General features: G+C 39.1%; 1 protein-coding gene across 6 annotated transcripts in view; it reads left to right on the top strand.

The window, feature by feature from the left end:
* The window catches only part of JAK2 (Janus kinase 2), a 133,158-nt gene that overhangs the window by 53,131 nt on the left and 53,855 nt on the right, over positions 1 to 26,172 (top strand). For 5 of the 6 annotated variants that reach the window (XM_051846028.2, XM_070051600.1, XM_070051614.1 and 2 more), the window contains 3 exons: positions 11,519 to 11,642; positions 21,687 to 21,804; positions 25,895 to 26,040. In XM_051846028.2, the coding sequence (XP_051701988.1) occupies positions 11,519 to 11,642; positions 21,687 to 21,804; positions 25,895 to 26,040 (388 nt within the window). The remainder of the gene's footprint in view (positions 1 to 11,518; positions 11,643 to 21,686; positions 21,805 to 25,894; positions 26,041 to 26,172) is intronic. The other variant, XM_070051611.1, reaches the window with a different exon arrangement.

The raw sequence follows: 26,172 nt of genomic DNA on the forward strand, positions 1-26,172 counted from the left end.
CAGAGAGATGGATTGGAAGTGGAGCAGCCGGGACATGAACCAGCACCCATATGGGATGCTGGCACTGCAAACGGCGGCTTTACCTGCTACACCATAGTACCAGCCCCTGAGTTATTTTTATACTTGAGTTCTAATTATAATATCTGTCTATCCCTAACTAAAATTATGTACCATAGATTTCTCTTTAGAGTAGATACATTTCACTGGAACACTGAAGTTACCAAAGAATCCATTATTATGATATCTAATTTTTAAGTGCTCTTTCAATAGAAATCCAAACTGATGTTTGTTTTTGTTTTGTTTTGAAGTATAGCAGTATGATTTTAATTCTAGAAGAAAAGGAAATGGCTTACATAGTATTTATAAGAACAGGAACTTATCCTTGTGTTACTGAATATCATAGAGTAAGTTTGATGATCAGTATAGGTCAGAGTTGCCCATTAAATATAAGAGGGGCCAGTGCTGTGGTGCAGCAGGTTAAAGTCCTGGCCTGAAGTACTGGCATCCCAGATTGGTGCTGGTTCTAGTCTTGGCTGCTCCTCTTCCGATCCAGCTCTCTGCTATTGCCTGAGTAGCAGTAGACGATGGCCCAAGTCCTTGGGCCCCTGCACCCAAGTGGGAGACCTGGAAGAAGCTCCTGGCTTCAGATCAGTGCAGCTCTGGCCTTTGCGACTAACTGGGGAGTGAACCAGCAGATGGAAGATCTCTCTATCTGTCTCTACCTCTCTGTAACTCTGTCTTTCAAATAAATAAAAATAAAAAAAAATTTTAAAAAATGTTAGAGGGAACAATTTCCATATATTCAATTTTGAAGTATTAAAATATGACAATGCTTACTAGTATAAATTGGAAAATGGCTGATTTGAATTTATAAACAATATGAATTCATTTAAATAATTATTTAAAAAGTACGATTGTTTTTTTAACATTCTCTTTTTGAAAGACTTATTTATTTATTTATTTGAAAGGCAGAAATACAAAGAGAGATGGAGAGTGAGAAAGAGAAATCTTCCATCCACTGATTCATTCCCCAAATGGCTGCAATGGCCAGGGATGGGCCAGACCCAAACCAGGAGCTTCTTTCAGGTCTACCACGTGGGCTGAGGGGCCCAAGCACTTGGGCCATCCCTCTGTTGCTTTCCCAGCTGATTTGTACTTCTGGATCAGAAGTGGAGCAGCCAGGACTCGAACCAGCATCCATATGGGATACTGGCACTGCAGACAGAAGCTTAACCCTCTATACCACAGTGCCAGCCAGTTCTTTGTAAAACAAGATTTATTTATTTACTTGAAAAGCAGAGTGATAGAGGAGGAGAGGGGGAGAAACAGAAATCTTCTGTCTGCTGGTTCACTCCTCAAATGGCTGCAACAGCTATGACTGGGCCAGACTGAAGTTAGAAATCTGAAACTCCATTCTGGTCTCCCACTTGGGTATTAGGAACTTAAGCACTTAGGCCATCTTCTGTTGATTTTCCAGGCACATTAGTGGGAAGCTGGATCTGAAGTGAAGTCAGGACTCAGGCCCATGGTCTGATATGGGATGCTGACATTGCTGGCAACAGTTTAACCCCACTTAATTCCATAACATCTGCCCTGAATTTCTTTAAATACTTACAAAATGTATACATCTTTATTTAAAAGCAAAATGTTAATTGCATTTGAAAATGCCACAGCCCAATATAGTTTTCAAGAAGCTACAAATCTAAGGCATGTCTAAAACCAATTTGATACAAGTTTCAGTGTAACTATGTTTCTGACTAAAACTAGTTCAACATACTAGTATTTTTTTGAACCTGCAAATTTTACCTCATTTTAATGGTGATTTTTAATTCAGTCCATATTAAGATGCTGATTAAATGTTCAGTATCTTTGATAATTTGTTACATAACAGATGCAAGAACTGCATAGGGCACATGAAGCTTAACCATCATCCTTTCACATTTATTTATAAAGTTTTAAATTTGGGAACTGAATAAAAGAATAATATGTGGAACAAAATTTGCCATTGTAGTTCTTCCTTTTCTGTAGTGGTCCCTTTATAGTTCCATTAACTAATGAAAAGGAGGCTAGTGAAGATGAGACAGTGTGAAAAGAGAGGTGTTGATTGCAAGTGGAAGGCTAGTGACAGACCTCAGGCTCTAAGCTATTTTTGTCCTTTATTTTTTGTCAATCCTATATTTTATTTATTTCTTATTGAACACAAGCTTAGAGGCAAGTTCAGTTGGCCGCTTTGTATTTTTCTGATAATTGATTTGAACCTTACCTATCTACCAAGAAGAGAGCTACTGATATATAGCTATTTAAAATTATGGATCTGAAGACTATATAATGAAAAAATACTTTTAATGTTAATTTTAAAAATTTACTTTTTATTTTTTAAATTTTGGATACACATGAAATACCTGTTTGTTTTTGTGGGGTACAGTACAATATTTCAACACAAATACGAAGCATTAATCAATTGTGCTAGGCAAGTATCTCTTTCATTTTCTTTGTCATGACCTACAGTCCTGCAGAATACCAGAACCCGTTAGTTTCACCCAGTTGCATTTTGGTACCCATTATCAAATCAACCTTCACTTCCTCCATCCTTTCTAGCATTTAGAAATTGCTGTTTTAGATTTATATCATGTATGTTTGTGTATATATACTTAAACTATCACTTGGGAGAAAACATGCAGTATTTGTCTTTCTGTGTCTGGGTAATTTCACTTAACATAATGGTCTTTAGTTTGTTCCATTTTGCTGCAGATGTGAAAATTAATTCCTTTTTGTAACTGAATAATAATTCATTATTCATATATGCATACCATATTTTCTTTACCCATTCAATTACTGATGGGGACTTTGATAATTTTATATCTTGGCTCATATGAATAGTGCTACAGCAAACTTAAGAGTGTGGGTGTATTTTTATATGCTGATGTCATTTCCTTTGTTTATACATTCAGAAGTGAGACAGTCGGGTTTTATGGTAGCTACTTATAGTTTTTTGAAAAAGCTACTGTACTATTCTTTGTGGCTAAACTAATTTGCATTTCCACCAACACTGTGTTAGGGTTCCCTTTTCTCTACATTCTTGCCAGACTGGATTTCAATTCAGGTCTTCCACATTGGTGACAGGGACCTAAGTTCTTAAACCATCATCTGCTGCCTTCAGGATCATATAAGCAGAAAGCTGGATTAAAAGCAGAGGAGCAGGGGCCAGTGCTGTGGCACAGCGGGTTAAAGCCCTGACCTGAAGCACCAGCATCTCATATGGGCGCTGGTTCAAGTCCTGACTGCTCCTCTTCTAATCCAGCTCTCTGCTATGGCCTGGGAAAGCAGTAGAAGATGGCCCAAGTCCTTGGGCCCCTGCACCCACGTTGGAGACCCGAAGAAGCTCCTGGCTTCTGGCTTCGGAACAGTGCAGCTCTGGCCATTGTGGCCATCTGGGGAGTGAACCAGAGGATGGAAGACCTGTCTCTCTGTCTCTGCCTCTCTCTGTAAGTCTGTTTTCAAACAAATAAAATAAATATTAAAAAAAAAAGAGGAGCAGACACTTGAATCAAGTATTCTCTTGGGTTTTGCGTGTCCTATTTGGCAACTTAACCACTGTGCCAAATACCTGTCCCTGTCTTTGATTTGTCTTCTTTTTTTCTATAGTGTAGCTCAAGTTTTTAATTTCATTTCATTAATCTCTTATGTTTTTTTAATTCTATTTCATTTATTTATTTTTATTTTTTGCTTTTTTTTTAAAGATTTATTTGAAAGTCATAGTTATACAGAGAGAGGAGAGGCAGAGAGAGAGAGAGAGGGAGAGAGGTCTTCCATTCGCTGGTTCACTCCCCAATTGACCGCAATGTCTGGAACTGCGCTGTTCCGAAGCCAGGAGCCAGGAGCTTCTTCCAGGTCTCCCATGTGGGTGCAGGGGCCCAAGGACTTGGACCATCTTCTACTGCTTTCCCAAACCATAGCAGAGAGCTGGATTGGAAGTGGGGTAGCCAGGACTCGAACCGGCGCCCATATAGGATGCCGGCACTGCAGGCAGCGGCTTTACCCGCTGCGCCATAGCACCAGCTCCATACCTTGATCATCACAAAGTAACTTTGTCTCTTTTTAGTTTTTGTAAAGTCCATTTTGTCTGATAGAAGTGTAGCTACTTCTGCTTGCCTTTTGTTTCCATTTACGTATCTTTTCTGTTTTTTTTTTTTTTTTTTTTTTTTTTTTTTTTTACTTTAAATCTGCTTGCATCTTTATTGTTGAAATGAATTTCTTGTGGATAGCATATTATTGGTTCTTGTTTTATCATCCATTCAACCAGTCTGTTTCTCTGAATTGGAGAATTTAGACCATCTATCTTTAAAATTATTGATGGTAATTATGGCTTAAGTCCTATTGTTTCTTCATTAAAATTTCTTCTGTTTTGAATATACTTTGTTCTTTTCCTAGTGGGTTTTATACTTTCACATATTTTTATGGTGGAGAGTATCATTCTTTCTTTCTGGATATAGTATTTTTTTTTCTAAAGAAATCTTTTATTTAATGAGTACAAATTTCATAAGTAAAACTTTAGGAATATAGTGATTCTTCCCACATACTTGCCCTCCTATGCCCACTCCCACCCCATCTCCCATTCCCAGTCCCATTCTACATTAATGTTCATTTTCAATTAACTTTATACACAGAAGACAACTCTATACTAAGTAAGGATTTCACCAATTTGCACACACACACACACACACATGCACAGAAACTGAGAACAAGTTTTGCAGTTAATTCTCATAATACAACTCATTGAGGACAGAAATCCTGCATGGGAAGTAAGTGCACAATGACTCCTGTTGTTAATTTAACAATTAACACTCTTATGTATAACGTCAGTGATCACCTGAGGCTCTTGACGTAAGCTGCCAAGGCTGTGAAAGCCTTTTGAATCCACAATCTTCATCAGTATTTAAACAAGGCCACAAGCAAAGTGGAAGTTCTCTCCTCTCTTCAGAGAAAGGTACATCCTTCTTTGATGGCCCCTTCTTTCCACTAGGATCTCACGGAGATTCTTCATGTAGGATTTTTTTTTTTTTTTTTTTTTTTTTTTTTTGCCACATTGTCTTGGTTTTCCATGCCTGAAATTCATCTTGGGCTTTTCAGCCAGACCTTAAGGGCTGATTCTGAGGTCAGAGTGCTTTTTAAAGCCTTTGTCATTTTATGAGTTGGCTGTGTGGACTGCTTCCCCTGTTGGAACATTCTCTCCTTTTTAATTCTATCTATTATTATTATCAGACATCTGGTCTTATTAAATGGTCCCTTTAACACTTAGTCCTATCTATATGACCCATTAAGTATGTTTTGTAAGGCTGGCAGGGTGGTGATGAATTCTTTCTGTTTTTACATGTCTTGGAAATTCTTCATTTCTCCATCATTTGCAAAAGATAGCTTTTACTGGGTAGAGTATTCTGGGTTGTTTTTTTTTCTTTCTTCCTTTCTTTTTCTTTATAGAACTTGGAATATGTATTTCCATTCCTTCCTGGCTTTTAAAGTTTCTTTTGAAAAATCTGGCTGTCAGTCTAATTGGAGTTGGAATAAACATGTCCTGGTTCTTTTCTCTTAAAATTTTTTTTAAAGGTTTATTTGATTTATTTGAAATGCGGAGTTACAGAGAGGCAGAGGCAGAGGCAGAGAGAGAGAGAGAGAGAGAGGTCTTCCATCTGCTGGTTTACTCTCCAGATGGCCGCAACAGCTGGAACTGAGCAGATCCAAAGCCAGGAGCCAGGAGCTTCTTCCAGGTCTCCCATGTGGGTGCAGGGGCCCACGGACTTGGACCATCTTCCACTGCTATCCCAGGCCATTAGCAGAGAGCTGGATCAGAAGTGGAGCAGCTGGGACTCAAACTGGTACCCATATGGAATGCTGGCACTGCAGGTGGCAGCTTTACCTGCTACGCCACAGCGATAGCCTCTTCTCTTATAAATTTTAGTATTCTCCCAAGGTGTTGTGTAATTTTGAGTTGGACTGTGATGTGTTATGGTAAGGTTCTTTGGTGGTCCTACCTATCTGGTATCCTATAGATACTTGAATGTCCATATCTTTGTAGAGATAAGAGAAATTTTCAGCTACTTTTTTCATTGTATATATTTTCTAAGACCCTTCTCTTTTCCTTCAGCTTCAGGAATCCCAAAAACACAAATAAAATATTGTTTCTTTTAATAGTGTTCCAGAGATCTTGGAGGCTATGTTCCATTTTGTTTTTGTCTGGCAAATATTTCAAAAGACCAAATTCAAGTTCAGATGTTTTTTCTTCTGCTTGATCTAGTCGGTTACTGAAGATTTATTTGACTTACTGTATTTATGTCTAATATTTCTGTTTGTTTCTTTTCTAATATCTCCATCTCTCTGTTGAATTTCACATTCATTTTATGCACTGATTTCCCAATTTCATCTGTATTTATTCTGTTGCATCTCTTTGAGTGACCTTATAATAATTCTTTTAAATTCCTTTTTACATATTTTGTCTGTTTCCTTGTTATCTGATATTAAATTATTTATTATGTTTCTCCCTCCTTCCCTCCTTCCTTTCCCTTTTTCCTTCCCCTTCCCTTTCTTCATCTCCTTTTCTTCTTTCTTTTTCTTGTTCTCTCTCTCTCGTTCTCACTATTGCGCGCTCTCTCTCTCTCTCATTTCTTCATAGAGTGAGTTTGGAAGAGTTATCTCCCTTTTAATTACTTCAAATAGATTGGGAACAATTGCTAATCTTACATAAACATTGTGTAAACTTCAGCCATCCAGTTCTGGGCTTGGCTTTATTGAGAGACTTGTTATTGTTTCAGTCTTCTTATATGTTGTAGGTCTGTTCAGATTTTCTGTGTCTTCATGATTGAGTTTGGTAGATTGTTTTTCCAGACACTTACTCATTTCCTTAAGATTTAAGAATTTTCTGGGGGCCAGCACTATGGCATAGCAAGTTAAACCTCTGCCTGTGATGCCAGCATCCCATATGGTTGCCAGTTGGAGTCCTGGCTGCACCATTCTGATCCAGCTCCCTGCTAATGAGCCTGGGAAAGCAGTAGAATATGGCTCAACTGCTTGGGCCCCTGCACACATGTGGGAAACCCAGAAGAAGCTCCTGGCTCCTGGCATCAGCCTGGCCCAGCTCTGGCCATTGCAGCCATTTGGGGAGTGAACCAGCAGATAGAAGATCTCTTCCCTCTGTCTCTTTTCCTCTCTCTGTAACTCTGCCTTTCAAATAAATAAAAAATAAATCTTAAAAAAGAAGAATTTTCTGGTGCCATAATGATTCTTCTTGTATTTCTGTGTTTTTGTTTGTCATGTCTCCTTTTTCATCTTTTTTTAATATATATTTCATAGTATTTTATTTTATTTATTTATTTTACAAGATTTATTTATTTATTTGAAAGAGTTACAGAGCGACAGAGGCAGAGAGAGAGAGAGACAGAGAGAGAGAAGTCTTCCATTCACTGGTTCACTTCCCAAATGGCTGCAATGGCCAGAGCTGCTCTGATCTGAAGCCAGGAGCCAGGAGCTTCTTCCAGGTCTCCCATGTGGGTGCCGGGGCCCAAGGACTTGGGCCATCTTCTACTAATTTTCCAGGCCATAGCAGAGAGCTGTTTTGAAGTGGAGCAGCCGGGACTTGAACTGGCACCCATTTGGGATGCTGGCACTGCAGGCAGTGGCTTTACCTGCTGTGCTACAGTACTGGCCACTCCTTCTTCATCTTTGATTTTATTTACTTTAATATTCTCTTTTTTCCTTGGTTGATATAGTTGCTTTTAAAAATAAAACGAGTTCTTTTTTTGTTGTTGATCTTTTGTATTGTTTTGTCTTTAGTCTCTATTTCAGTTCTTTATTAATTTTTTATTTCCACTAATCTTGGGATCAATTTGTTTTTTTTTTTTAGGTCCTTTAATTATATCAATTTGTTTATTTGTAATATATATCTATATATGGAGGCATTTATTGCTTTAAATGTCCCTGTTAGTTTTTGCTGTATCCCATAGATTTTGGTGTGTTTTCCTTTGTTTCAAGAAATAGTTTAACTTTCCTTTGAATTGTTCATTGACCCATTATTTAGTCAAGATTATTTGTTTAATGTCTATGCATTTCTACTGATTTTAAAATTTCTCATTATTTTCTATTTATTATTATTTTTTAATTTGTTGAGATTTGTTTTGTGGCCTATTATTCAGTCAATCCTAGAGAATGTTTCTTGTGCTGATGAGGAGAATGTTCTGCAGCTGTTGGATGAAGTGTTCTATAAGTATCTGCAGTCTGTTTGGTCTGTATAACTCTTATAACTGTAGTGTTTTGTTGGCTTTTGGTCTGGATGCTGTCTGTTGAGAATGGGTCTGTTGAAGTCCTCAGCTGTTAGTATTGAAGTCCGTCTCTCCCTTAAGTTCTAATAATGTTTACTCTACATAGTTGGGTGTTCCAGAATTATGTGCATATATATTTACAGTTGTTATTTTCTCTTACTGAGTTGATTCTTTCATCATAGTGATTTTCTTTGTCACTTTTTATAGTTTTTCTCTTAAAGTTCATTTTATTTGCAAAAAGTATAGCTACTGCAACTCTCTTTTGGTTTCTGTTTGTGTAAAATATTTTTTTGTCCCTTCACTTTCAGTCATTTTTAATGTTTTTACCTGTGAAGTGAATTTCTTATAGGCAGTATGTTGTTGATTTTTTTTTTTAAATATATTCATGCTATCTAAATATTTAATTGGGGAATTTAATTCATTTAGGTTCAAAGCTGTTAATGATAGATAAGAACTTAATCCTATCATTTGTTAATTTTTTATGATTATTATATATATTCTTTGTTCCTTTCCTCTTCTGTTGTTCATCTTTATCATTTTATAGTTTTCTGTATTGATAAGGTTTGAATAACCTTTGTGTATTTGCTCTGCTATTGAGCTTTATACTTTCTTGTAATTTTTTATGATAATTTTTATTCTTCACTTCTAGATATAGGATTCTTTTAAGCGTTTCTTGTATGTCTGGTGAGTGGTAGTGATGAATTCCTTCAGTTTTTGCTTGTCTTGAAAGATGTTATTCCTCATTGATTTCTGAAAGATAGCTTTGCAGGGTTATTGTGTTCTTGGCTGGTAGTTCTTTTAAGTATTTTGGATATATTATGACATTCTTTCCTGGCACATAAAATTCTACTGAGAAATCTGAAATTAGCTTTACAATGATTTCCTTATATGTACATTGACATTTTACTCTAAATATATATATATATATTTTTATTTGGCAGGTAGAGTTCTAGACAGTGAGAGAGAAAGACAGAGAGAAAGGTCTTCCTTCCGTTGGTTCACTCCCTAAATGACTGTTATGGCTGGCGCTGCGCTGATCTGAAGCCAGGAGCCAGGTGCTTCCTCCTGGCCTCCCATGCGGGTGCAGGGCCCAAGCACTTGGGCCATCCTCCACTGCCCTCCCAGGCCACAACAGAGAGCTGGACTGGAAAAGGAGCAACCGGGTCTAGAATCCGGTACCCATATGGGATGCTGGTGCCGCAAGGTGGAGGATTAACCAAGTGAGCCATGGCGCCGGCTCCTACTCTTACTATTTTAAAAATTCTCTTTTTGAGGGTAGAGTTGTGGTGCAGTGAGTTAAGCCGCTGCTTGGGATGCCCATATCTCATATTGGAGTGTTGGTTTGAGTCCCAGCTACTCCACTTCTGATCCAGCTTTCTGCTAAGCTTCTTAGAAGATAGCAGATGATGGCTCAAATGATGGGACCCCTGCCAGCTATGTGGGAGGCTTCTGGCTTCATACTAGCCAAGCCCAGGCTGTTGCAAGCATTTGGGGAATGATGCAACAGATGGAAATACTTGTTCCTTGCATTCCTCCAGACACTCCCATCCCACCTCCCATCCCATTGCTGTACCTTCCAGTAGATGGAAATAAAGAAAAATAATTTTTTTTTTGACAGGCAGAGTGGACAGTGAGAGAGAGAGACAGAGAGCAAGGTCTTCCTTTGCCATTGGTTCACCCTCCAATGGCTGCCGCGGCCGGCGCGCTGCAGCCGGCATATCACGCTGATCCGAAGCCAGGAGCCAGGTACTTATCCTGGTCTCCCATGGGGTGCAGGGCCCAAGCACTTGGGCCATCCTCCACTGCACTCCCTGGCCACAGCAGAGAGCTGGCCTGGAAGAGGGGCAACTGGGACAGAATCTGGCGCCCCGACCGGGACTGGAACCCGGTGTGCCAGCGCCGCAAGGCAGAGGATTAGCTTAGTGAGCCGTGGCGCCAGCCATCTATGTACTTTTTAGTTCAGTATCCTTCAACATTTTGTTTAACTCCTAAAATTTCTTTGACAAAACCATATATCCTTCTACATTTTCAGATGACATTTAAATTTTTTTATTATGAATTTAAATAGTGCAAAGGATATGATTACTAGCATATTGTGTGAAACTTGACACTTAAAAAATAAAATGGTTGATTCCCGCATTGTGGTGTGGCAGGTTAAGCAGCAGTTTGTGACACCAGTATCCTTACGAGTGCCAGTTCAAGACCTAGCTGCTCCACTTCCAGTCTAGCTTCCTGCTATTACACCTGGGAAAGCAGTGAAAGTTGGCCCAAATGCCACCCACATGGGAGACCTGGATGAAGCTCTTGGCTCCTGACTTCAGCCTGGCCCCAGCCCCAGCTGTTGCAGCCATTTGGAGAGTTAACCAGTAGATGAGAGAGATATTCTCTCTCTCTCTTTCCCTCTCTTTCGCTCTCTCCCTCTCTCTCTCTTTCTCTGTAACTCTGACTTTCAAATAAATAAATCTTTTTTCAAAAGCAAAATTGTTTCATTGTTTAACAGTATTTAATGACTATAGTTTATTTATTTTTTTGTTTGAGAGATGGAGTGGGGAGAGAGAAACAGAGAGACAGAAAGAGACAAATAGAGCTCCTATCTGTAGATAGACTCCCCAAATGCTGGCAACAACTGGGACTGGCCTGGGCAGAAGCTGAAACTCAATCCAGATCTTCTGCATGGGTGGCAGGAACCCGAAGACTTGAGCTATCACCACTGCCTCTAAGGGTCTGTATTAACAGTATCTGGAGTCAGGAGCTGGAGCTGAGTATCAAATCCAAGTCATTGGATATGGAACACAGGCATCTTAACTGCTGTCTTAACCACTAGGCCAAACATCTGCACCTTCAATGACTTAACTGTGTGATTTGAAAGCCTCCAGTACTATTGAAATTATGCATACACAGACACACCCATGCAAACCTCAGCCTCCAGTTAAGGGAAACTTGAAAAATTTGAGCCAATCTTTTGGTAGAAGACAACTAAAAGAACTGGCTAAAATGTTTTTTAAAAACATTTCACTTCCATGGGCCCCCTTTAGTTATACTAGTATTGTAAAATATAGGGGAAAAAGATACTTGATTAAGAATTCAGTTGCACGTGATGTTGTACCAAAAGATGTCAACTACTATTGCATTTTATGAATTGTTAGGAATTATAGATGTTATATAAAAATGCTGTTTGTAATCATTTATTTTTTCTATTTCTTTTCTAGGTATTACACCTGTATATCATAATATGTTTGCTTTAATGAGTGAAACAGAAAGAAACTGGTATCCACCCAACCATGTCTTCCATATAGATGAGTCAACCAGTCATAATGTCCTCTACAGAATAAGGTACTTTCTCTCATAAAGTGACTGAATAGTAAGAGGACAAAGTAGGAAAGATTTATCAAATGTATTTTCTGTTTATTTCTGAAGATTTATTTTGTTATTTGAAAGGCAGAGTGACAGTGAAAAAGAAAGAGATATAAACACACAGAAAGAGAGATCTTTTGTCTGCTGGTTCACTCCCTGCATGGTCACAACAGCCCGGGTTGGGCCATGCCAAAACCAGGAGTCAGGAACTCCATCTAGGCTCCCATGTGGGTAGCAGGGACTCAAGTACTTTAGCCAACATCTGCTGTTTCCCCAGAAACATTAGCCAGAGAGTTGGGTCAAAAGCAGAGTAGTTGGGACTTGAACCAGGATGTTAGTGATACAAGTGGCAGCATAATCCTTTGTCCCACCATGCTCTCCACTCAAGTACATTTTTAAATTTCAACGTACATTATTCCAGATACCAGAACCAGTTATTAGCATTTAATCTTCTTCATTTGAAACTCTGTTTCTCTATTAGAGGAACTATTCATACATAGTTTTTAATTAGCATGCTCTGAAAATAAAGCTGTTCTGGTAGAATGCCAATTTGCCACTTAAAATTATAATTAAATTTTTTTAAAGAATGAGATTCGTCTTCATTAGCAAAATGCTAAATATTTGGAATATTGCTGATATTCCAGGAAATTTGACTTCTGATAGCAAAATGTAAACTCACAATTCTTTGTAAATTATTCTTTAAAGTGGAAATGAGGGGCTGGTACTGTGGCACAGTGGGTTAACGCCCTGGCCTGAAGTGCCGGCATCCCATATGGGCGCTGGTTCAAGACCAAAGAAGCTGGACCACTTCCAATCCAGCTCTCTGCAATGGCCTGGGATAGCAGTAGAAGATGACCCAAGTCCTTGGGCCCCTGCACTCGCATGGGAGACCTAGAAGAAGCCCCTGGCTCCTGGCTTTGGATCAGTGTAGCTCCAGCTACTGCGGCCAGTTGGGGAGTGAACCATCAGATGGAAGACCTCTCTCTCTCTCTCTCTCTCTCTCTGCTTCTCTCTCTGTGTAACTCTGACTTTCAAATAAATAAATAAATCTTTAAAAAAAAGTTGAAATGAGGCCGGTGCCGTGGCTCACTAGGCTAATCCTCCGCCTTGTGACGCCGGCACACCGGGTTCTAGTCCCGGTCGGGGCGCCGGATTCTGTCCCGGTTGCCCCTTTTCCAGGTCAGCTCTCTGCTGTGGCCAGGGAGTGCAGTGGAGGATGGCCCAAGTCCTTGGGCCCTGCACCCCATGGGAAACCAGGATAAGTACCTGGCTCCTGCCATCGGATCGGCGCAGTGCGCCGGCCGCAGCGTGCCTGCCACGGCGGCCATTGGAGGGTGAACCAACAGCAAAAGGAAGACCTTTCTCTCTGTCTCTCTCTCTCTCACTGTCCACTCTGCCTGTCAAAAAAAAAAAAAGTTGAAATGAAAGATAAGATTGTTGCCCATGTTTATTTGCATCTTTACGTTATAAGTTAATTTATTCAATAACTTATGACTGTAATATATGTTTATAGAATTCTACAAGTATTTTCAGCTCAGAAGAAGGAAATAGATAAGTTTGATCTGTGTCTCATAAATAGCTGTAATTTTGCAAGCATTTGTGTGTATTGTTTAATTTTCATTGTAACTTTCTGAGGTATTAAATGTTCCATATTAAGAAAAATCTGATGCATTGAGATACTACTCAGATTTATTCATGGTCACACAGCCAGGAAATGACAGGTTTCAAACCAGACCTAGTTTCTTCATAACCATCTCTCCCTCTACCCTCCCTCCCTCTCTCCCTTCCTTCCTTCCTTCCTTTCTTTTTATTTATTTGAAAGGCAGAGTAACAGAGACAGATCTTCGTCTGCTCGGTAACTCCCATATGGCTCCAATGGCCAAAGCTGGGTTGATCTGGAGCTAGGAGCCAGGAGCTTCTTCTGGGTCTCCGATGTGGGTCCAGGGGCCCAACCACTTGGGCCATCCTCTGCTGCTTTCCCAGGCACATTAGCAGAGTGCTGGATCTGAGCAGCTGGGACTCAAACCAGTTCCCATATAGGATCCTGGCATCACAAGTGGTGGCTTTACCAGCTACACCACAGTGCTGATCCCATTAGCATCTCACTTAAGTACCTATGTATTCTTCAATAAAGAGATATATAGAGTATTTAGCATTGTGACTATAATTTAATGAGTTCTCAATAAATTCTAGTATTACTTTATTTAAATCTGTTGTTATAGCGTGAAGGCAGCCATACACTACACGTAGGTGAATGGATATGGCTATATTCTAATAAAATTTTATTTACCAGAACTACCAGTGGCTTGCTTGCTTTGACCTGTGAGGCATAGTTTGCTAACCTCTGCTCAAGAATTAAAAAGCGTTTCTCTTATCAAATTAGAATAAAAATGAATTCCTTTTGTAATTAAAGTAAGGATTCATGTATTCATAGCTCCCTATAATCAAAATTCTCAAGGAAAGTTTAACCAGAAATTATCCAAAAAGAGTTTTTATATAATTTTTAAAAATTGAACTTGCTTATTTTTAATGGCTCTACCTCATTTCCTTTATGACATATATTTCAGATACATCAGCAGCAATATTAAAAAGCCATAATTGTCAAACTTTTGAAAGGCCTATGGGGTATAAAGTTGTAATTTGTATGACAATAGCATGAAAGGAATAAAGCAAAGTTTTTATATACTATTGAAATTGAGATGGTATTAATAAAAACTAGATTATTTTAAGATGTTAATTGTAATCCTTAGGACAATCCCTAAGAAAAGAATGTAAAAATATATTTTAAAAGAAACAACAGAAGATTTAATCCAGTATACCAGAAAGTATTTATTTAATACGAAAGAAAATAGTAATAGAGGAATAATGAATTAAAAAAAGAGACATATGGGGTTGGCATTGTGGTGCAGTTGATTAAGCCATTGCCTGCAATGTCAGCATCTTATAAGGGTGCCTGTTTGATTTCCGGCTGCTCCACTTATGATCCAGCTCCCTGCTAATGTGCCTGGGAAAGTAATGGAGGATGGTCCAAGCGGTTGGGCCCCTGTACCCACATTGGATACCCAAATGAATCTCCTGGCTCCTGACTTCAGCCTGGCTCAACCCCAGCCATTGTGGCTATTTGGGGAGTGAACCAGCTGATGGAAAATCTGTCTCTCTGTAACTCTGCCTTTCAAATAAATGAATGAATTTTTTAAAAGACATATAAAAAGATCTTAGCAAAATGAAAAATATAAATTCTCCCTTACCAGTAATTATTTTAAAGGTAAATGCATTAAGCATTCAAAAGACAGAGATTGGAAGAGTGGAATAACAAAAATGATCCAAATCCATGCTGTTTATACAAGGCACACTTTATATTCAGACAAAAATATGTTGGAAGTAAACAATTAAAAAAGATATAGCTAGCTTCTGGTAAACAAAAAACAACTAGAATGGATATACTAATGTTAGGCAAAACAGGCTTTAAGACAAAAATCGATAACAGAGATAAAGAAGAGACATTTTACAGTGATAATCAGGAAGATAGAAGAATTACAAAAATGAATCTAACAACAAATCCCTAAAATATATACAGTAAAGGGGCCGGCGCCGCAGCTCAACAGGCTAATCCTCCGCCTTGCGGCGCCGGATTCTGTCCCGGTTGCCCCTTTTCCAGGCCAGCTCTCTGCTATGGCCCGGGAGTGCAGTGGAGGACGGCCCAAGTGCTTGGGCCCTGTTCCCGCATGAGAGACTAGGAGAGGCACCTGGCTCCTGGCTTCGGATCAGCGTGGTGCGCTGGCTGCAGCGCGCCGGCCATGGTGGCCATTGGAGGGTGAACCAACGGCAAAGGAAGACCTCTCTCTCTCTCTCTCACTGTCCACTCTGTCAAAAAAAATTAAATAAAATATATACAGTAAAAACTGGCATAATTTTCACCTTCAATTTGAATAATAATAGAGACTTCAATAATAGTGAGGAAAAATTCATCATCAAGAATATGGAAAACTTGATCATTATAAACCAGATAGACATAGCACTCAGCAAAGCATGATACACATTTTCCTTGAATACACATTGGTCATTCTTCAAAATAGAGTAAATATTAGGCCACAGAGCAAGTCTCATTCAGCTTTAAAAGACTGAAATCATTCAGTGTTCTATAACTACAATAGTTTTGAATTAGAAATCAATAACAGAAGGAAAATAGGACAATTCATGAAATATGGTAGTTACCACCCTTCCAAATAACCAGTTGGTCAAAAAAGGAATCACAAGGGAAAAACAGAAAATACTTTGTCATGACTGAATATAAAAGCAAGTCAAAATTTATGCTGTACACCTAAAACAGTGCTTAGAGGGGATTTATATATGAGCACCTGCACTAAAAAAATAAGGGGTAAATGTTGTGTTGCAATGGGTTAAGCTGCTGCTTGAGACATTCACATTCCATATTCAGGTGCCTGGTTTGAGTCTCAGATGTTCTGCTTCTGATCCATCTTCCTGTTATGTATCCTGAGAGGTAGTAGATGATGGCTCAAGTGCTTGGGCTCTGCCACCCATGTGGGAGACCTGGATGAGATTCCAGACTTCAGGCTGTTTCAGCACTGGCTATTGAGGGCATGTAGGGAGTGAACCAGTGGATCAAACTTCTCTCTGACACTCCGTCTCTGTCATTCTGCCTTTCAAATAGTCAGGAAAAAATTAGAAAAATAAAATTCTCAAATCTGTAATCTTCTACCCCAAGAAATTAGAAACAGAAAAGTAAATTAAACAACAACAACAACAAAAAATAGAGGTATGGAAAGAGTAAGATAAGAGCAGAAATAAGTGAAATAGAAAACATAAAAACAACAGAGAAAGTACAACCAAAAATTGATTCTTTGAGATAAAGAAATTTGACAGACTTTTAGCTTAGATTGACCAAGGTAAAATGAGAGAAAACTTAAGTTTATTAAACTTCAGGATGAAAGAAAGAGCAGCATCATGATCTTAAAGACATAAAAAAGGATTATCAGGAACAACTGCATGTCAACAAACGGGATGAACAAGAAGAAAATGAGCAAATGCCTAGATATACACAAATCAGAAACTGATAAAAGAAACAGTAAAAAGTCTGAATAGATCTATAATATGTAATTTAAATTAGTAATTTAAAAAATTCCTGAAAGAAAACTCAGACCCAAATGACTTAACTGATAAACTCTGTTAAACATTTAAAGAGTTATTACTAGTTATTACAAAAAGCAGAAAAGGGGGGAATATGTCATTTCAGTATTATCTTGATACCAAATTCAAACAAAGATATACAAAGTTTTCCTTTTCAGAAAACTGCCTACCACCAATATCCTGTGAATTCAGATGCAAAAATCCTCAGCAAAATACTAGCAAATCAGGCCAGTGCCGTGGTGGCTCACTTGGCTAATCCTCTGCCTGCGGCGCCAGCACACTGGGTTCTAGTCCCAGTTGGGCTGCCGGGTACTAATCCCGATTGCTCCTCTCCCAGTCCAGCTCTCTGCTGTGGTCTGGGAGGGCAGCAGAGGATGGTCCAAGTGCTTGGATCCCTGCACCTGCATGGGAGACTGGGAGGAAGTACCCGACTCTTGGCTTCGGATCGGCGCAGCGCGCCGGCTGTAGCAGCCATTAAACCAACCGAAGGAAGACCTTTCTCTCTGTCTCTCACTGTATATAACTCTGTCTCTCTCACTGTCTAACTCTGCCTGGCAAAAACAAACAAACAAAAATACTAGCAAATCAAATCAGGCAATATATGCAGAAGGATTATATTTTGTAATCAGGTGGAATTTTTCCTAAGAAAAATTTAACTTTCAAAAACAATGAAATACACAGTAATAGTAGAATAAATGATCATCTCAGTAGACAAGGAAAAAGTTTTTGACAAATATCTAACATCCTATTATGATAAAAATAACTAACCCAATAGGAATGGAAGGGAACTTTCTCCATTTGATAAAGGGCATCCATAAAAATTCTTAAACCAGGGCTTGTGCTGTGGCATTGTAGGCTAAGCCTCTGCCTGCAGCACTGTTGGCCCATGTGGGCACCAGTTCATGTCCCAGCAGCTCCTCTTCTGATCCAGCTCTCTGCTTATGGCTTGGGAAAGCAGTGGGAGATGGCCCAAGTGCTTGGTTCCTGCCCAGAGGAAACCTCTGGCTCCTAGATCCTGGCTTCAGATCTTCCCAGCTCTGGCCACTGCGGTCATTTGGGAAATGAACCAGTGGATTGAAGGCCTTTCTGTCTCTGCCTTTCTCTGTCTGTAATTCTGCCTTTTAGATAAATGAATAAATAAATAAATAAATAATCTTTTTTTAAAAAAGAGAAGTCCATTAGGGAATAAAAAAATTCCTAAATCTACAGCATACTTTTTTTTTTTAATTTATTTTATTTATTTTAAAGACAGAGTTACAGAGAGAGAGGTAGAGACAGAGAGGTCTTCTGTCCGCTGGTTCACTTCCCAGATGGCTTCAATGGCCAGAGCTGCGCCAATCCGAAGCCAGGAGCCAGGTTTTTCTGGGTCTCCCATGTGAGTGCAGGGGCCCAAGGACTTGAGCCATCTTCTACTGCTATCCCGGGCCATAGCAGAGAGCTGGATTGGAAGAGGAGCAGCTGGGACTAGAACCGGCGCCCAGATAGGATGCTGGTGCTTCAGGCCGAGGCTTTAACCCACTGCGCCACAGCACCGGCCCCACTTTTTTTTTTAAGATTTATTTTTTTTTTTACTTGAGAGTCAGAGTTCCACAGAGAGAGGAGAGGCAGAGAGAGAGAAGTCTTCCATCTGATAGTTCACTCCCCAGTTGGCTGCAATGGCCAGAACTGCACCGATCCGAAGCCAGAAGCCAGGAGCTTCTACTGGGTCTCCCATGTGGGTGCAGGGGCCCAAGGACCTGGGCCATCTTCTACTGCTATCCCAGGCCATAGCAGAGAGCTGCATCGGAAGAGGAGCAGCCAGGACGAGAATCGATGACCATATGGGATGCCGTTACTTCAGGCAAGGGTGTTAGCCCACTGTGCCACAACTCTGGCCCCCTACAGCATACTTAATAGTGAAAAACTGAATGTTTTCTTCTTACATCAGGAGCAAGGCTATCTGCTCTCATTACCTTTATGTAACAGTAACTGTACTGTAGAATCTAGTCAGGGGAATTAGTCAAGAAAAAGAAAAAACATTCAGGTTAGAAAAGGAATAAAACTGTCTCTTTACAGATGATATGATCTTGTATATAAACAACCCTAAGGAATTAATAAATGATCAGAAAAGAGCTCAGCATGGTTATAGGAAAGATCAGTTTACAGAAATAAATTGTATTACTATTCAAAAGCAGAGAAAAATCCAAAAATGAAATTAAGAACACAATCTTATTTATAATAGCATCAAAAATATTTAGAAATAAACAAGTTTATACTTAAGTAATAAGTATAAAACTTGTGTATTGAAAAACACCATTAAAAGAAATTAAAGAAGCACTTAAATGAAAGGAAAGATAGCTCTTGCTTGGAGAACTTCATGTTGTTAAAGATAGGAGTTATTCCACAAATCAGTCTATGTGTTCAATGCATTCTCTACTCAAATCCTAGCTGTCTTTATTGGAGAAATTGACAAGTTAATCATAAAATTCATATAAAAGTAAAAGGGAATTAGCATAGCAAAGACAATCTTTAAAAAGAACAAAGTTGGAAGACTTAAACTTTTTAATCTCAAAATTTACTGCAGGCTGGCGCTGTGGCTCACTTGGCTAATCCTCCGCCTGTGGTGCCGGCACACTGGGTTCTAGTCCCGGTTGGGGTGCTGGATTCTGTCCCGGTTGCTCCTTTTCCAGTCCAGCTCTCTGCTATGGCCCGGGAAGGCAGTGGAGGATGGCCCACGTGCTTGGGCCCTGCACCTGCATGGGAGACCAGGGGGAAGCACCTGGCTCCTGCACCGGCCGTAGCGGCCATTTGGGCGGTGAACCAACGGAAGGAAGATCTTTCTCTCTGTCTCTCTCTCTCACAAACTCTGCCTGTCAAAAAAAAAAAAAATTACTACAAAATGTGACAGTAATCAAGACAGTGTGGAATGGATATTATAAGGGAACTAGCATAGCAAAAATAATATTTAAAAAGGACAAACTTGCAAGATTTTAGCTTTTTTTAATTGTTATTGTTTGAAAGGCAGAGTTAGAGAGAAGGACAGTCAGAGATCTTCCATATGTGGGTTCATTCCCAAAATGGCCACAGTGACCACTGTTGGGCCTGGCTGAAGCCAGGAACCAGGATCTTCACTGGATCTCCCATGTAGGTGGCAGAGGCTCAAGTACTTGGGCAATCTTCCACTGCTTTTCCAGGCACAGTAGAAGGGAGCTGGATTTAAAGTGGAGCAATGAGACCCAAACCTGCTGCAGCTATAGCTTAACCACAGTGCTGGCACCTGAAGACTTAAACTTTCTAATATTAAAATTTACTACAAAACTGCAGTAAGCAAGACAGTGTGGTATGATATGATAAGTATCATACCATGTACATATCCAAGTACATTGATCAGAGGAATAGAATTGGCAATCCAAAACTAATTTCTTAAATTAATGGTAATTTATTTTTGACAAGTTGCACACACACACACACACACACACGGAAAGAGAGAGAGAGATCTTCCATCCGCTGGCTCCAAAGGTCGGAGCTGCGCCGATCCGAAGCCAGAATCTAGGAGCTTCCTTCGGGTCTCTTACGTGGGTGCAGGTGCCGAAGGACTTGGGCCATCTTCCACTGCTTTCCCAGGCTGTAGCAGAGAGCTGCATCAGAAGTGGAGCAGCTGGGACTCGAACCGGTGCCCATGTGGGATGCTGACACTGCAGGCGACAGCTTTACCCAGTATGCCACAGCACTGACCCCAGAATAGTCTTTTCAACAAAGGGTACTCAGACAACTGGATATCCACTTGAACCATTGCCTCATACTATACACAAAATGTAACTTCAAATTGGATCATAGACCTAAACCTTAGAGCCAAAAGTATAAAATTCTTAGAAGAAATGTAAGGGAAAATCTTTACCTAGATTAGGTAGTGGTTTCTTAGAACACTAAAAGCTCAGATAATAAAAGAAAAACATATAAATGCGGAATTATCAAAATTAAGAATATTTGTGCTTTAAAGGACACTGTCAGAAGTGTGGAAAGACAACCCACAAATGAAGAAACTGCTTGTGAAGATTTATTTATTTGAAAGTCAGATTTACAGAGAGAGAGAGAAAGAGAGAGAGAGAGAGAGAGAGAGAAAGAAATCTCTATCTGCTGGTTCACTCCCTAAATGGCAGCAGTAGCCAGAAGCTTCATCCAGGTTCCCCCCATGAGTGCAGGGGCCCAAGGATTTGGGCCATCTTCTGCTGCTTTCCCAAGGCACATCAGCAGGGAGCTGGATTGGAAGTGGAGCAGCTGTAATTTGAACTGGCACCCATATGGGATGCTAGCATTCAGGTGCTATTATGCTACAATGCTGGCCCCAGAAGATGTTCTCAAATTCAACTGTGGTGCTGTGATATACTAAAAAGCAGTGAATTGTACACTTTATTTGGGTGAACTCTATGGTATATAAATTATATCCTATTAGCACTTTTATTTAAAAAGTCAGTATTAGAACATTTTTCTTCTTTGAAGGATAAGTTTTTAACCTCCATTTCTCTCAAACAAGCAATTAACTGTTTTCACACCAAACTAGCACTTGATTATTCCTCTTCTGATGTTGCTGCTTTAAAATTTTTATGTTACTGTTACTATTTTTACTTCTACACTTCTCTGTTTCCTATTATTGCTTCTATACTCTGTACACTGAAAGAAGAAAGGTATTGATTTTACACTTGATTTCTTTTATTTTCTGCCTGTGTTATTATCGTGGTCTTACCCAGAAACCTTTTGTTCCAAATTTGTACCAAACATGGCTATTTATGTTTTCTGATTATGGCATAATACCTTTCAGAATGCTGGATGAGTATACACTCTGTATTTATATTTGAACTACTCGGAGGATAACAGAATGTGTTAACTATCTTGTAGATTTTACTTTCCTCACTGGTATTGTAATGGTAGCAACAGAACTTATCGACACGGAGTATCTCGAGGTGCTGAAGCACCTCTTCTTGATGACTTTGTCATGTCTTACCTTTTTGCTCAGGTATGTTATATTTTATTTGTACATGCATTAAGTGATAAGTATCTCACTGTGTGTAGTAGATCTCTTAACTGAGAAAATTGCATTCTGTTTTGCATAGCAGGTACAAAAGGTAACAAAATAAAGTTTTTATCACTATTTTTTTAAAAAGGATTTATTTATTTATTTGAAAAGCAGTTACAGAGAGGGAGGAGAGACTGAGAGAGATCTTCCATCCTCTGGTTCAATCCCCAAATGGCTACAATGGCAAGAGTTGGGTCAGGCCAAAGCCAGGAGCCGGGAACTTCCTCTTGGTCTCTCACATGGGTGCAGGGGCCTAAGGACTTGGGGCGTCTTCTACTGCCCTCCCAGCTGCACTAATAGGGAGCTTGACTGGAAGTGTAGCAGCTGGGACTCAAAATGGTACCTATATGAGATGTTGGTGCTGCAGGTCACAGCTTAACCTGCTGCACCACAGCGCCGGCCCCTGTCACTAATTTTTAATCCCATGATAATAGAATCTGTTTCATAAAGATTCTTTGAATTGATCCTTTTGAATTTTCATTACTTTTAGTTTTGGGATTTAGATAACTTTAAGAATTTTATAAAGTATAGACAGTTTAACAACATGATTCATGTAGACAGAGTGGCTGAAATATTGGAAGGTAAAATCTCTTCAGTTTTTAAAAAATTTCTGATTAAATATTGGATAGTGAAATGTAAAGAAGGTAGATAACCAAAAATGAGGTATGTTAGTTTGTGTAGTCTGTACCCAACAAATAAATAAGATAGCATTTAACTTATTAGGAAGATTGTACTGATATCAAGTTAGACTGTATGCACATTATAGACTATATATAGCATATTTGACCAGTGGAATTACCAAAATATATGTTGGCATCTCTAAATAACTAAAAAATAGATCAGCAGCTAAACCATCTTTAAAGTGTTTAAGATGATATCTGTAGAAAGAGGAGTTTGAAAAAAAAAAAAAAACCAAGCAGATAAATGTCAAAGTGAGATGCTCCATTAAAATTGTTTCCTTTGGGAATTAATTGTATTTCTTTCTTCAGATATGGCTACTCAGCAAATAACACTGCATATATGTGAACAACTCTTCATTCTTTTATGTTCACCAAAAGCTGTGTATTTGGTTCATTTTAGACTTTGCAACTGTTTTCTTATTTTTCTGGCTAATAGAAATATAAATTTCTTAGTTGAAAAATAAACTACAATGATGAAAAAAACTTTTCTATAATTTTAATTAAATGAAAATTTTTGGGACACATACTGTGATGTTTAAAAAATGCTGGTTTAAAATAATGTTTTGGCAGTTTGGACTTTAATGAATATTTGGTTAATTAAATTTTTATTACTGCTACCATGTATTTTTCATATACTTATTATCTTTTGATCATGAATTCCATAGAATTTCCTCAGGAGCAGAATGTATTATCTATTACTAGTTCTGTTTAGTGCATGGAACAAAAGGAAACTATTCAAAAATTTCTAGTCATCAGTTATCTATAGCTGTAAACTAAACAGCATAATTTATTTTCCCCTTATAAAAAAAAGAATGTGAAATAATTGTTTAAATTTGAGGGAAAAAAGGGAACAGGTATTTGATGTAGCAGTTAAAGTACATCTTGGGATACCTGCTTTGAGTCTAGGTACTGTTTTGATTCCAGCTTCCTGCTGATGCTCACCCTGTGAGACAGCAGATTTTACTGAAGTACTTGAGTCCCTGCTACTCACATGGGAGATTTAGAATCAGTTCTGGGCTCCCAGCTTTATGGCCTAGACCAGCCTTAGCTATCAAAATCTTGGAACTTCTGTTTTTCTCTTTTCTTCATTTCTTTTATGTAATTAATAAAATTATCAATTTTTGTAGACCCTGAGTGTGTTCTGTTTACTATGTTAGATACTTGTTTTCTCCTATCTGAACCATGTACAGCCTCTTAAAACTTCTCCATGAATACATTTTATTTGCTTCAAGTACATCTATCATTGCTACTACTCTATCAATGGAACAGATTTTGTCAAAATTGATGCCTCAAGAAATGGATCTTCATTGCATCTAAGGTCATGTTATTCAACCCATGGTCTGATCTCAACTTGACTTTCCAAGATTTAATGTATGCCATTCCCTTACATGAAATGCACTCCCCAGCTAGAATTATTTACATCTCTGAACATACTTTTTGCTTTGTTTTTACATCATTCCTGATGTTTCTCGATCTTGTTTTATATATCAAAACTTTAAGCCGGCGCCACGGCTCAATAGGCTAATCCTCCGCCTAGTGGCGCTGGCACACCGGGTTTTAGTCCCGGTCGGGGCGCCGGATTCTGTCCTGGTTGCCCCTCTTCCAGGCCAGCTCTCCTGTGGCCCGGGAGTGCAGTGGAGGATGACCCAAGTGCTTGGGCCCTGCACCCCATGGGAGACCAGGAGAAGCACCTGGCTCCTGCCATCGGATCAGCGCAGTGCGCCGGCCGCGGCGGCCATTGGAGGGTGAACCAACGGCAAAAGGAAGACCTTTCTTTCTCTCTCTCTCTCACTGTCCACTCTGCCTGTCAAAAAAAAAAAGAAAAAACAAACAAAAAAAACAAAACAAAAAAAAAACCAACTTTATTCATCTTTAAAGATTACAGAAGTTCTGAGATCTTCCATGCAACCTTCTCTGATTACCCCATTTGGATATAATTTCAACTTTCTCTAAGTTCTAGAGGCAGCTATTGTATGGTACTTCCTATTCAATATCTGGCATTATAATTATTTGTTTACATGTTTAGTTTTCAAGCAGATTTTAGTCCTCTTGATGACTGAGACTATATTTATATATATAATATATTCATGCATCTGCCACAGTCTACAGTATAGTTCTTTGTACATAATTGAAAATCAGTACAATTTTGGTTAATACCTTTTTTAATTCATATAATTGAATTTCTTTATTTGAGAGTAGACAGAAAAAGAGTGTGTTAGAACTCCCATCTGCTGGTTTCCTTCTCACATGCCCTCAAGGGCAGAGGCTGGGCCAAATCTGGGAGTGGGAACTCAATCTGTATCTTCCATGTGAGTGGCAGGAACCCAATTACTTGAGTCCATCTGCCTCCTAGAGTTTGCATTCACAGAAAGCTGGAGTTATGAGCCAGACCTGGTTTTTGAACCCAGTACTACAAAGTGGTACACAGGCATCACACCCAGTGTCCTCTTTTTTTTAAAAGATTTATTTATTTTTATTTGAAAGGCAAAGTTATAAAGGTAGAGAGAGAGAGAGAGAGGGAGAGGTCTTTCATCTGATGGTTCATTCCCCAAATGGCTGCAATGGCTAGAGTTGGGCAGATCCAAAGTCAGGAGCCTGGAGCTTCTTCCAGGTCTCACACATGGGTGCAGGGGCTCAAGGACTTGGGCCATCCTCTAATGCTTTCCCAGGCCATACCAGGGAGCTGAATCGGAAGTGGAGCAGGTGGCGGCTTTACCTGCTACACCACAGCACCAGTCCCCCCACTCAGTGTCTGAAAAGCACGAGGACAAATATCCACCCCAGTCATTTTTGTTTTTAGAAGATTGATTTATTTTATGTGAAAGGCAGAGTTTCAGAGAGAAGGAGATAGGGGGAGATTGATCTTCCGTCCTCTAGCTCACTCCCCAAATAGCGCAATGGTTGGGGCTGGGCCAGGCTGAAACCAGGAGCCAGGAGCTTCATTGGGTCTACCATTTGGGTGACAGGGTCTCAAATATTTGGCCATCTTCCACTGCTTTCCAGAGCTGTGACTTAAACCTGTGCCCATATGGTATGGCTTTATCCTCTGTGCCATGATGGCCCACACCCTGGTACTTTTCATGTAGAAGACATAATTTAAAGATATATCTAGTGAAATAGGTTGATGCCATATGTACTATAAATTGAAAATCTGATTTAATTCAGTCTGTTTATAAATGTAAATGTCTAAAATTTTATGACAGAATGAAAAATCAAAGGAGTAATTGATTTATATCTTTTAAATGCACATGTTCTAGAAATTATATTATGGGTTAGAATTTAGTAGGAGGTTAAAATGTGAAAGTGAAACATATAATGAGATATCTCCTTATAAAATTTATTTCTTTTAGTGGCGGCATGATTTTGTGCATGGTTGGATCAAAGTACCTGTGACTCACGAAACTCAGGAAGAATGTCTTGGGATGGCAGTGTTAGATATGATGAGAATAGCCAAAGAAAAGGATCAAACTCCACTGGCCATCTATAACTCTATCAGGTAATTGCATTTTACAGATTCATATACATATATGTGAACAGTTAGATATTTTATATAGTTTATTTGTATTTGCTGTTTAACCCACACCCTTTAATTTATTTTTAAGATTTATTTATTTATTTGAAAGGCAGA

The sequence above is a fragment of the Oryctolagus cuniculus genome, chromosome 1 (assembly GCF_964237555.1).
Source record: "Oryctolagus cuniculus chromosome 1, mOryCun1.1, whole genome shotgun sequence".
Lineage (NCBI taxonomy): Eukaryota > Metazoa > Chordata > Mammalia > Lagomorpha > Leporidae > Oryctolagus > Oryctolagus cuniculus.